At 41.1% G+C, this 13724-nt stretch overlaps 2 protein-coding genes across 3 annotated transcripts; one reads left to right on the top strand and one right to left on the bottom strand.

Annotated features, from left to right (window-relative positions):
• Positions 1 to 104: 104 nt before the first annotated feature.
• Positions 105 to 2925, bottom strand: LOC105684763 (T-complex protein 1 subunit zeta). Its single transcript, XM_012398388.3, has 7 exons — positions 2696 to 2925; positions 1816 to 2407; positions 1318 to 1653; positions 1164 to 1229; positions 775 to 997; positions 504 to 672; positions 105 to 365 (listed from the first exon to the last, which is right to left on the bottom strand). Exons 1-7 carry the CDS (start codon positions 2830 to 2832, stop codon positions 293 to 295), a joined length of 1596 nt encoding a protein of 531 aa, XP_012253811.1. The 5' UTR covers positions 2833 to 2925; the 3' UTR covers positions 105 to 292.
• Positions 2926 to 3297: 372 nt separating this feature from the next.
• LOC105684747 (myrosinase 1-like) lies at positions 3298 to 6610 on the top strand. Of its 2 annotated transcripts, XM_012398370.2 has the most exons (9): positions 3298 to 3814; positions 3893 to 4105; positions 4178 to 4278; positions 4352 to 4485; positions 4558 to 4897; positions 5002 to 5329; positions 5423 to 5573; positions 5667 to 5908; positions 6001 to 6610. In XM_012398370.2, the coding sequence occupies exons 2-9, from the start codon at positions 4056 to 4058 to the stop codon at positions 6185 to 6187; spliced, it is 1533 nt and encodes a 510-aa protein (XP_012253793.2). In that variant the 5' UTR covers positions 3298 to 3814; positions 3893 to 4055; the 3' UTR covers positions 6188 to 6610. The 2 variants fall into 2 exon arrangements, with proteins under 2 accessions (XP_012253793.2, XP_048506608.1); XM_048650651.1 differs by lacking the exons at positions 3298 to 3814; positions 3893 to 4105; positions 4178 to 4278 and having other exon boundaries at positions 4348 to 4485; positions 4546 to 4897.
• Positions 6611 to 13724: the final 7114 nt, after the last annotated feature.

Raw genomic sequence — 13724 nt, 5'->3', positions numbered from 1 at the left:
TACCTCTGATGTTTTTTTAGCTCATTAGCCGTTCAACGCCTTAATTGAGAGAATAAAACTACGTATTTACTGGAGGGGTGAGTGACACAGGAAAACGACGTTTGTAAGAAATATTAACTCATTGATCGCAAGCATAATTAGTAACAAATTGTTATACTGCGCTTAAATTCGGTATACCAAAATGCGTGTGAACTGGATAAAAATTGAATGTGAACTGAACGATAAGTTCAACTTTCGTAAGCTGGTGTGATTAAATGTATAAATATTCAAGTCTTAAAGAATATAGTGTCTCTTATCCTTTGAGCGAAGACATCCCCGCTCTCATTATTTCGTCAACCAGAAGGAGATTGCTGGCGATTACGGTACTGCAAATTGGAAGAGAAACATACATAAGTTAATTAAGAGTCCATATACATTCTTGTACAGACAAGTACCCAATACTTCACCGATAATTAAAAAAAATAATATTCGGAACACTATCTATGTAAATGAATAAGGCTCACCAGGAATTGATAATTTGCTTTTTTACAACATAATTATCATATATTCCTGCATCAGCTGGTTTAAGAGCTTCGCCAGTCGAAACATCCAGACCAACAGCTTCCCCTAAGGCTGTCGATTCATCTAATAGCTTTACAATACTGTCTTGCGCATCAAATCCACTGTTTATAGCTAAAACATAAGCGTAACATATACCCAAGTTGTTATATGTGTCATTAATGAATGAGTGGTTTTTGCATTAGAATAATTACGATGCTAAGAATCGGAACTCACCTAGAGTCTTAGGGATGACCAGCAGTGCCTCTGCATATGCCTGTACGCCGAGACGTTGCTTGCCTTTAACTTGCTCTTTGTAAGCATGAAGTGCCCTACTTGCAGCTACTTCCACTGCCCCAGCGCCAGGAACAACAGCCCGATCATTAATAGCATTGTTGATTGCTCTGAGACCATCACGAACTGCATCCTTCAGCTGCGCAATTGTGTACTTATTCGGGCCCTAAAAAAGGAAAATGGATGACCGAATGCCTTTATACAATCAGAAAACTAAGTTCAATTGAATTATTAGGAAATTAAACTTAGAATTTAACTTAGAACATGAGTTGAATTCACTGATAGAAAACGATATCAATTTCATATTTTCGAAAATCTAACGGTTGACTTACTTTAAGGAGAATTGTTACAGACGTGGGCTTCTTGCATTCTTCCACAAAAGTGTACTTTGTCTCACCCTGAAGATAAAAAATAAAAGCCAATGCAAAATTAAAATTCAAGGTACAAGCAATTTCGATCTTGGTGGTAAATATTTGTACTACTCACCAACACGTGCTCGTAAACCAGACCAGCCCACCCTAGATTTTCTTCTACTAGATCATCGACGGAGTTCATAGCAGCTCCACCACAAGCAAGTGCCAAACGCTCCATATTTCTGCGCTTAGCACGACGTAATGCAATAATGTTTTCTTTAGCAAGCATGTCAAGAGAAGGTGGGTCGATTCCTTTTTGATTTAGTATAACAAATGACTTGTTAGTACCATCACAAAGTTTTTTCTTCAAATCAATAATTTTCTTGACACGATTCTCAATGAATTCACGTTCTGCTGCCAAAAGTTTCTCCCGCTCTTCTGCTGTTTTATAGAAAAATCCACTATTCACCTGTAGCATATACGGACAAGACATTAGTGTCCACTTAAAGTGATAATAATCAATCTTAAACTGGTCATATGAATATTGTGAGGGTCTTTTCACAAGACAATTCATGCGCTATAAAAATCACAGGAGGAAGATAAAGTATGAATAAACTTCAAAACAACATACCTCGCTTTTTTCATATTCTAAGCTGACATTGCAAGTGAGAATGTAAGCATTCTCGACTCGTTTAGGCATATCGGGATGTCTGGATCCGTGATCCATAACAATGCCTCGAACGAGAGTAGTATCAGCTGCAGTTCGGTGCTGCATTTCCATTATCTCAATCATATGTAAATCAATCGGTTGTTCACCCTGTCTAATGGTCAATACAGCATCAACGCAAACATGTGAAAGCTTTTCAGCAATAGTAGGATGAATTTTCGTCATTAGCGAAGTCCTCGCTATATCCAGAAGGCCTTCCTTGGTGGGTTCAATTGGAATTTTTAGTGAGTCAAGAATTTCGATTGTTTTAGCCCTGGCCAGTTCGAATCCTTCTGTAAGCATTCTAGGGTGAAGACCCTCAGAAATATAGAGATCAGCCTGCTTTAGAAGCTCTCCGATAACCAGAACAGTGCTAGTTGTTCCATCACCGGTCATATCATCCTGGGCAGTTGATGCACGAGCAATGAGTGAGGCTGTAGGGTGCTGGATTTGCATCTCGTGCAAAAGGACATTACCATCTTTTGTGATTTTGATATCACCAGCTCCAGATACCAGCCTAAAAAACGAATTTTTTTTATCAGTTCATTGATTTCATCATTTTTAATCAACGAATAATGGGGCATGACAGACTCGAAATGGTTTCATGCCGTGGGTGTGAAATTGCCTTATATGGTCATGTAGTGTTAGGAATTTCAAAATGAGATACTTTTCGATTCAACTCTACACCAAAAAATGGGATGAGAGTCTGTACGAATACAGAACATCAATTCAAATAACGATCCATAAATGTGAATTATCATTGACATCGCCGAAGACAAATCACATGTGCGGCGGAGATACTCACATTTTCATGGTCCCCTTAGGCCCCAAGTTTGTTCTCATCACATCTTGGATGCCCTTTGCTGCTGATATATTTACTGCAAGAGCTTGAGCAGCTCGAGCAAACTCAGCTTTGGGATTCAAAAGACTTATCGCTGCCATTTCTTAACTATTCTTGTTTTCGGTGAATTCTACAAAAGCTTAGCCTGCAAATACACCCGCTTCGAGAAACAACTGCACTGCCTCATGAATCACAGAAATACAATCTCCCTATATTACTTTGGACCAGTTAGCCAACTACGAAGCAACACAATGTATTACTTACTTCTAGTGACGAAGCTGAGTTCCCTAGGATTGAGATCAGCGAGCAATCAAGCATACCTACTGACGTCATTGACAACGGTTGATGTTGACAGAAGATTATGACACGATGTGAACGCGACGCAGCGAGCATTTATTCTTCACTTTTCGAAAATTGAATTTCCAAGCGTCGTTCTATACATCCAGTTGTTATAATTTGCAGATGCTGACCACGAAAAATGTCTTGAACAGCGCTCTACAAATTAAGAATTGCTTTAAAATTCAAAGGACCGCAGAAGCAATGAAAAATCATGATCGTTACCATAGTATAGTTACTCAATGTTGCTACCATCACTATTCAAATTTGCATTCGAGATCTTTTCCTGCAGAAGAAAACCCAATACTGAAGTGTATACGTTACTAAACTCCTTTCTTGACAATTCTGCTAGATTTGACCGCAAATTGTTGTTTTCTTCGCAGTCGTGCACTACAAATAATGTCAATGGATCTGTTGTCCCTTTAGGTAGAACAGTTCACATAGGTCTTCCGCATCTGCGTGTAAAATTACTGAAAAGTTTACTAAGGTTTTGAAAAAATCCACAGAAGTACTTCAAGGTTTTATTTATCAATTGCAATATCTACACATCGATACTGTGAACCTAATTGTTTCTTCTATAAATTATTTTTCAACATCGGAAACAAAAAAAAATATCGAGGAGCGCAACATACCAGCTGTATACATAACGGCAGAGAAGCCACGTCTCCTCATCGATAAATTTGGGTCAGTCTCTAATGTTTTAGAGACAAATCTGAATCAATAACTCTAATTAACTGCGCTCAATAGGTATAGGTATTATCAAACAGATCATCGAAATTGTTGATTGCCTCGGGACAATTGTTTTTCTGTTTTTATCACACATAGGTTCGACCCTATCAGATCATGTCTCAAAAGCAAAGTTCTAATTCAATCGACCAATTAAAACTAATGCTTCCCTATAAAAACAACTGCTGTGAAAGGAACTGGTGTTATAGTTGAACAAACGCTTCAGTAAAAAAGGAATTTCGCAGTGAATTCATAAGCTACCATGAAGCAGGTCTGGATAATTGTGATCTTCAGCTATGTGGCTTTCGTTGGGTTTGTATTCTTCATTTTAATTCTTCAATTTATGTAGAATTTTGCACTGTTATTTCAAAAATCACCGTCCAGAATTACTTCGGGGAAAGGTGTGGATCTCACTTTTCCCAAAGGTTTTTTAATCGGGACTGCAACTTCATCTTATCAAGTAGAAGGGGCTTGGAACGTCAGCGGTAATAAACGAATCTTACACAATTGATATAGATATCAGTTATCCACTGACTGTAAAATCATCGATGATTTCAGGAAGAGGCGAAAGCGTATGGGATTGGTTCACAAAAACCAAGCCAGAGCGAATAGCAGATGGAAGCAACGGAGATACCACCAGCAATTCGTACTATAAATACAAGGAGGATGTTAAGTACATAAAATCCTTAGGGGTGAGTTGAAAAGTTTGAAAAATATACGGCATTGCACGTGACATCACAATGAATTTCCAGTAAATGTTTCAGTTGGATTATTACCGATTTTCAATCAGCTGGTCACGTATCCTCCCAACTGGATACACAAATCAAATAAACAAAGACGGAATCCAGTATTATAAAAATTTGATCAATGAACTGTTGGAAAACGGTATCGAGCCGATCGTTACATTGTACCACTGGGATCATCCGCAATTCTTGGAGGAAATGGGAGGATGGACTAACGAAATAATTGTAGACTTGTTCGTCGATTATGCTAGGATCATGTTTAAAGCCTTGGGCGATAAGGTGCAAAGATGGGTAACGATTAACGAACCCACCTTAATTTGCCGTTATGGTTATTACGTGAACTCGCTACAAATAGCACCGGGTATTTGAAAATTTCTGTTTCGAGTTTGGCGATTATGGATTAAAAAATGGCCAAAAACTGATTAGAGCCTATCGTTTTTATTATTGGTTCATTTTTTTATTCAGGTAAAGACCTCGGGGATGTCGGGGTGTATCTTTGCGGACACAATATTTTGAAAGCCCATGCCAAGACTTATCACATGTATGACAAAGAGTTTCGAGCAACCCAAAATGGTCAGCTTAGCATTGCACTCCAATGCATGGGATATGTTGCAGCGGATGGCAATGATGTAGATACTGCTTTTCAGTTTGACTGTGGATGGATGGCTCATCCGATCTATAAGGGAGATTATCCCGAAATCATGAAAAGCAGAGTGGCTTTGGTCAGCAAAGCTCAAGGCTACTCACGTTCTCGATTACCAAGATTCTCTAAAAAGTGGATATCCTACATCAAGTGAGTTCATACCTACATACTTATATGCGGTTACGAATCGCTGATCATTACCGAACAAATATTCATTACTCTCTTTCATTTGATGGTTTACAGAGGAACTTGGGATTACTTTGCCTTTAATCATTACACACCAGTTTACGTTACACGTGATCCCGACGAACGGAAGGGAATATATAATTCCGACACTGGTTTGATAAATGGTATTCTTCCTAGCTGGGAGGCATCCGCCGGTATTGGTTTTTATGTAATTATCCATTTGAAATTTTTACTCATTTATCATGCATTAGGATTACAATAATATACGTCCATTACGACATTGCGGCGAATTTTTTTGTAGGTCTTGCCTTCCGCCTTTGGTGATTTGCTTCGCAAGTTGAAAGACGAATATGACAACCCACCGGTATGGATAACGGAAAATGGGTGTCCTGATCACGGAGAAATTGAAGATTACAATCGCATTAGGTATCATTACCTCTATTTGACGGAATTATTGAAAGCGGTCAAACGTGATGGCTGTAATGTAAAGGCTTACACTATTTGGAGCATCATTGATCTCTTCGAATGGAACTCCGGTTTCACGTAAGTACATAACTTCTTACATATTTCGGAACGTTTCGAATATGCGCATGAAAATTCAGTAGTTTTTTCCCTTCACGCTTATTGATTCACAGAGTTAAATTCGGAATCGTTAGTGTGGATTTCGATGATCCTTCAACACCGAGGAGCCCGAAACTGTCAACGTACTGGTGGAAAAACGTCATAAAATCCCGTAAACTTCTGCCGATACCTACAAACTCGTCGATGATGTTGAAAAAAGAATTTTCCTCTTGTCACGCGAGATCGGGACCGTTTTCATGAATTTCGTTCTTACACGTTTCGATCATCTGCAAATAAAAATTTCCGAACTTTTATCATATGTAATTTTACTACGATCATTATCGAAGAAAATATTTCATTAGAAATGGCGTGACGAGAAAGAAAAACATCGAAATCTTTCGATTTTTCCGGATTCGATGGGAAAGATGATTGATTTCAGTAACTGACACTCAGTTGGCAATTTCTTTATGATAATATATAGATATTAAAAAAAAATTATCCATCAGATTCACTTATGTATAATATTGACGATAATCATGTTACACATTTGTTAAAATCGACCAATGGTATAAAATATTCCCTGATACCAAGAGATACTCCTTACAGAACAGGCATTCGTCTACATTATCGGCGATGGTTATGTACTTTATGTTGGATGAGTAAATCTTGACATCATCGACAGTGGAAAGCAAACAAACAGCAACGCAAACAATAAATACATTGAATTATTAAAAAGCGAATTTCCTTTTATTCGAAATTGTTCTGCCACCATCTATACCAAATTAGCAACGTTTAGTTTTTCAAAATTTTGTCCAACTCTAACAGACTTCAAATTATTCGTGACAAAATAGACTCGCCATCAATCAATGTATTCTCGTCTTAATTCTGCATATGAAATGTATAAATAAATATCGTCTGGAATACAAAATGTCGATGTCCAATTCGTTTCGCTCCAATAACTAGATTAGTCCAACAACATGATATAATCTAAGCGGTTTCATTCCTCCTAATTAGCAAAAATTGTCGTAAAGATAATCAGACGCTTCTGCGATCGTCAATAATGCGAATATGATGTATCAGTTAAGAACATGGCCGTCGTTGAAAAAGAAGTCTTATTTAATTAATGAGACGTTTTCATTCGACGATCTTTAACCCGCAGTAATGAATAGCTGATGAATTATTGGTTAGAACATTTTCTTCGCTGCATTTATCTAACCTTTATTAACAATGAACAGAACTGATGGAATAAAGGAGAAAAAAAAAAAAAAAATTAACTGCTGAATCCAACTGCATTATATACGTATAATGTAGAGAAACTCGTATGCAACAGTGAACGGATCCATATTATGTCTCGTGAATATATTTTAAATCGAGATTCGGATTGATGAGAAGAACTTGAGTTAATCGATTCCTCATAAAAATATGTATATATTATACATGTATATATACACACCAATATAAAATCGATTGACGTCACCTATATCGCCGCCGAAGCTCGAGCGTTATCTCAAATATGCCAACACAAGGAAGCTGTGACGGTTAAAGGTCTTTTTCATAATACAATAATACTCATAATACTCATTTTTCATAATACTCATTCCACACATTATATGTTGGCAATTATTGAGATGACAATTTATTTCACAGGTCAATGTGCCAGTCCCATATATTAGCAACAACTCAATTCTATGGATAAGCATCGAGAAGTGTTCGTCTAGGCTGATCTAGAAAGAATTTTCTACTACCGTTGAAATGACTTTCATGAAATCAAGGGACATCAAGGGGTGAATTTATATTTTTCGTTCGCATCGATAGAGTGAAAACCCTGGTGTGAATCCACCTGCATTTAAATATCTGCCCACTTTTCAACCGTTTTCCCAGAGTGCGGCATTTATAATACTTATGTATACCTAGACGCGTTGCACCGACTGGTATACATATGAAGTAAGGTAGGGCCAGGCGAACTGAACGGTGGTGTGGTGGGCGCGGCGTCAAGCGTCTGAGTTATGAATATCGCTGAATATGGGCCCGTTTCCGGTCCCACCGGAACTTGGCGTTAGCACTATATAAGTTGCTGATATAACTGGTGGAGCAGGTACTTCGAAAATACCCATGCGCGTTTACATGCGGCTCAGAGGGCTAGGGGTCATTTCACGCGTCGGGGCGCACGGAAGCAGGCGTTTATTTGAGATTTCATCCATAAATCTACCCTCTGTATTGTAAAACAACTTATAGCTACGTGTGCATAACGTGTTTACGGGGGGTTAAACGTTTCACTAATATGATTGCCTGACTTGTCAGCTCTTTTGTAATAATTAATAAGTTAACTCAATTATAATTTATCTACGCAACGTGGGCCGTGAGAAGGAAAAAATCAAATACATACAATGTTATTGAATAATTTCAATCAAGATATGGTTCAAAGTTGATAGATTGACAATTTATCAATGATGGCCAAAGATCGTGTTTCATTATGTTGATTATTACGACTTCTGATCATTTTTCAACTGTACATATGTATAGGTATATAACGTCTTTGGCCGTTTCATTCGAGAATGAAAGAACGAAGCTCGGCAGCCGATTCTTAGTACCATTCAAAAAAATCTTCTTCCATTCTTAAACTTTTTAACAAACTCGCATTCATTCTCGCTGAAGTAACGTATACGGTAGACTCCCGCCTCGTAGGGATTCTGTAGCCCTTGCTCCATCAATGTTCAAAATTAGATGAATAATGCAGCGTATAATAATCATCGATTGTACAGCGTGCGTACAAATATTTATCAAGCTCATCGGGAGGATTCGATGTTCGAAAGTTTCGCCGGTAAACTCGAACCCGAACCCGACTTCATCGGGGTTTAGATCGACGAGTTGGCCTAATGACGACGAGGCGTTAATGATTTGTCGAGGTGTGATTGCCCCAGGAACGGTATTAGATGGCCTTGAGAATAGTTTGTTCGAATTTTGTTGCGGATGCACAAGGCAACACTTTTGCCATCTGTCGCGCGTGTCCAACACATGTTATATTTTCTATCGAATAATAATCGTAACCTCAGCCGCAGGTACTTTCAGTCTAGCTTCACTTGGCGCTCTCCGTATGGCAGAGAGTCACCTGTTGAATCGAACCGAATCAAAATAATATCACGTCGGTCTGTGTAAACCCAGGAAATAACGCGGGAAGAGAAGAAGAGGAAGGAAACTTCGATTGATCGAAATGCGCCCCAATTCTAATCCGTTTTCAGTTTTGAATTGAGATGAACAAATTTATTTCTAAGCAGAACCCATTTTTCTATGTCAAGCATGGTCCATCTAATAGCCATATATTTGGAAAAGCTCCATTTTCATGGCTCGGCTTTTGAATTAAATCTTGTTAGGCTTCGATTGCCGGGATTGACCAGTCACCATTAGTGGTCATACGGTGGTCATACGATACTTTGATCATTACGTAATTCTCTCAGAAGCCTAATAGTCCAATAGCTGGGTTACGCCTGGGAATGAAATTCAACACAAGGGCTGAAAAAATTCGAGGTAAAAATTCATGTAAGTACCTTCTTACTCAACTAGGGTGGTCCTTAATCAGGATATGGATGACTTTTTTTTACTTAATAAATGAGAGGAAAATAACAATCCGCCTCCTAGCACAGAAGTGGAGTGTAATGCCATGTACGATTCAATATTGTTACCAATGGTGACGTCATTGACGAATTATTATACACGACGTTACATTCGGTTCACCTACGTTCAGTTTTACCTATTGAGACAAATGAGCTTGAATCAGATTCTTGTTGGTCGAAGAAGGTTAATCTCGGGAGTGGGTGAAAAGGGAGAAAAAAAAACAAAAACAACAGGACAAAAGATAAAAGTAGAGTAAAAAAAAAAAAGCGCCAGAATGAATTATTCTTTGCGGACGTGTCGTCGGAGGCGGCTCGTCACTCGCTCGTCGACTCTTAGCTTCGGTACTGTCCCGGACGTACGAAATTCCACCGTTGGAGAAACGATTTTTTGGTGGTGAAAAAGGTCGACTGCGGGGGCCGGAGGATAGGAGGGAGGAGAGACGAGGCTTGTGCCGCGGTTCATCGGAGTGCGGTTGTGCTGCGGCACTCTCTCGGGAGAGCTAAGAGTCCCACGGGGACCAAGAAGGAGAAACGAGACCCGCGATATATAATAAAAGAGTGGGGAGGGAGAATCACCTGCGGTGCACCTGCTGCGCAGGGGGCTCTGCTGCACCTCTGCTTCACGTATTAAAACTGTATCGGGCGTCCCATACGTTCGGAGAAAATGATGATGATGATGATGATGATGGTGGTGCCTCGCACCCGACAGCATTGGCAACCTTTCCGTTCTACGTCTAGGCCTCGGTCGGAGGGAATCGGGGGCGGGTTATCCAGGGACGGGGATGGCGGGGATCGCATGCACGCGGCAAGGGCGCCAAGGAATGAGGCGGTTACATCGTAAGGTTCCCGCGTTGAAGCCGAAGGAGGCGAAAGACACAACGCGCGGTTGGAAGTTCGTTGGGTGACTCGCCGCCCCGCGTGGGACCTTCGGAGGGTCAGGTGAACGCGGAGGAACTTCGTCGTGGCGAACGACGCCCGTAGAGCATCGAACGTTGGGCGATCCGGAGGCTCGCGCACCTGCTACACACCTGTTGCTCGCAACCCGTACGATCTGGAGACCCGCGAGGAGTGAGTTTTGTATGTATTATTAGTCCATTGGCGAAGACTCTTTTCTTCTCTATCTGTCCCCGATCTAATGGTCGCCGCGAGCTATTATCGTCTGTCGGACGATCGCTGATTCTTGACTATCATCGCCCGTGTCTCCGGAAGCCCAACACGAATATTCAACCCCGTACTGCAACCGCCGTCCATTCGATCATGTCATCGCGTCGATAGTTCCGATCGAAGGATTCAGGACCGTGATCCGTAGATAGAAGGGAAGCAAATTTTGCACGGTTACACCAAATCCAGCGATAAACCAGTGAAAGAGGAAAAATGATGGAACACGTATGCGGTCAATGTTCGATAACAGACCCTCGCGAAGAATCGGTTAACAAAGGAACGGAATATAATTAGAGATTGAAAGGTAAGAACCGTTGAAACCTTCGCCCTCGAGTCAGGTGCACCAGGTGCCATTTGGTCAGAAGTATAAAGTCTACAAGTGTATCGAACAAGTGTACTTAAGTGGTGCTACACTTAAAGTCGTTTCTTCCACCGGCCAGCTCGCACCCTCGTCTTATTCTCTCGCTTCCTTTTCTTCCCTTCCCTCCTCCCTTCTTCGCCATCTCAACGACAGATCTCCACTCGGCGTGCTCCGTATGGGTATGCCTATAAAAATTGAACCGAACGATACACACTTTCTACAAATTTCCGTTGCGAGCAACGTCTTCTGCAGGAGACCCAAACCCCCCCCACTTTCTCGATGTTCTCGAAGAAGCACCTTACCGTCCAAGGGCCAACCGACCGGTGGTCGGTCGGCAGGTTGCTTAGGCCATGGTAGCAGCAGCTGTATCGAGCATACAGGTGAAACGCATCACCCCAAGCTATATCGCATTCTCCCTCTCTCCCTATTTCTTCATCCTTCGTCGTACGTCTCCCTTTCTCTCGGGCGCGAGCGTCTGCTCCTTATATTCCTTTTTTTGTATCTCGGCTTTGTGATCTTAGCCGGCATAAACAATTCTTTGACAGTTGACACACGACGATGCCGCGAGAGACGAGCGACGATGCCTGCTTCGTAAAAAAAACACCCATGCACATAACTGCCAATCGATATATCAAATCGACTAATTATCGTCACCAGATCCATCGCATTATAATTGTTCAATTCTTTTGCTTTTTTTCTTACTCGGAACGTTAAAAAAATTCTTATTTTCGTAATAAAAATAATCGATCTCATAACGATCGATGTCCAAAAGTGAAAGTGCTCCAGATTCATCGTCATTACATTGTCTATCGTAACAAAAAGTAAAGAGGAAGTAGTAAAAAAAAAATCTGAGAAAACTGAGAGCAGTGATTTTCCCCACAACTAAAAGCCAGTAGGTACCGGGACTCTTCAGAGACTCTATAACCTATCCAAGATCTTTAGTTGCCAGGTCATAAATCCATGGGGTCGACGAGAGCATTTTAAGGTTCCTGTCTTCGGGGGATGAGGTGAGAGCGCTCAGCGCACCCTGAGAAGGAAATGTATTTGATGCGCAGACGCGGGTGTTGTGGGAAAGTATAAGCAACCCTTTTGAACCGCCGACGAAGACCTGCTTCTTACTTCCTTTTTCGGTTGAGGGGGGGGGGGTCAAATGAAATCGATACGCGGATGGATCGTTTTCACTGACTATACAGCTATTTGAATTTCATCGACGTTCGATCGAGGATACAAATTACGCACGGACGAACTAAATTCAAACAGCGAAACACGACGTCGAAGTTTAGTAACGGCCACAATTCGGGCGATCAACATAATCGGTGCACCGGTAACCCTATCCACGAATGAAATGGTAATCTTATCCGAGTCAAAGCGTACAACCATTTCACCGATAATTAATCGGCTATTTTATAACTACGCTTCTCGGTTTTACGGGAGGACCCGATGCAGTCGTATAATCTTGTACTTTTTAGCTCGTTGCAGCTGCTGGATATTAACGACAGACAACTATAACGATTAATATTGCTGCACCCTGATTTCTGCATTCGCAGCTGGTCAAAGTGCCTCAAAAAACGAAATTAAAAAGTCCAATAAATTCAGTAGAATAAAATGAAGAATAAGAGACCGATCGTAGAGACGAGAAGAGAACAGCTAGACCTCGCTATTCACGCATTTCTACGCGTGTGAAATGAAATGTGGTTGTTATCGGCGTATTTTAGACCAGGTAGCCGATAGGATCGACGGTTCGGTTTTACGGACTTGGTTGAAAATAGGTAATGAATAGTTAAAAAATTATAAGAACTCTCGTCGATCGCTTGGCAACAATAGTATAAGGACACACCTTTACACGCGAGAAATACCTTCTCCCACATTCACCTGCTGCTCGTCCGACAATCAGCTGCCGTAACGGCCAAGACCTCACCGCACCGCGCTTCTCCCAGTCGAAGAAGAAGAAGAAGTGAAAGAAGAAGAGGAAGAAGAAGAAGAAGTGGAAGCAGAAGAAGACGGCGATCGTAACGCAACTGCAACGTGGGCATGTGGAGATCGAGTGTGGAGGCAGCACCTTGCGCCTTTCTTTCAAACCTCTGTATACGCCACACTACCCATATGCCCTCCTGCACATGCACTCGATACATATAGTAAGCCGATGTTTCACCCTCGTGGAAACTACCGTCTTTTCCCGAAAACCAATGTCGTTTTACTCACTTGCTAAAAACGATTCGCTTCTATCTTTATATTTCGACGTGCGAAATATTCTTAGGATGGGAATCCTAATCGAGACTTGAATTTCGAGAGACAATAATTTTGCGATGGAGAAGCGACCGGAATTTTGTTGTAACGACAAAATAACGAAAAAAGAGGGAGATGAAGAGGGAGACGAAGGGAACGAACGTAACGTACCCGCCCAAAAACTCTCCGGCACCACCTTGGAGTTTGGGTAAGGAAGTAACAAGTGCTTTTGGTCGGGGTGGGAACTTGAGGGCACGCGGGTTGTGGTCATCGAATTAATAAGCCATCTGCTCCGTTTCTTAAGGAAGTCAATGTTTAGGAAGTCCATGGGAAACAGGGACAACGGAAAACTACACTGCGTAGTAGGAGACATGGGAATTTGACCACGAACGACTTTAAGATTATTGGCTGTACTCCGTTCGCGAACAACATACGTATA

The sequence above is a fragment of the Athalia rosae genome, chromosome 2 (genome assembly GCF_917208135.1).
Source record: "Athalia rosae chromosome 2, iyAthRosa1.1, whole genome shotgun sequence".
Classification (NCBI taxonomy): Eukaryota; Metazoa; Arthropoda; class Insecta; order Hymenoptera; family Athaliidae; genus Athalia; species Athalia rosae.
Note: the sequence above shows the minus strand (reverse complement) of the source record. Positions and strands in the feature narration are given on the sequence as shown.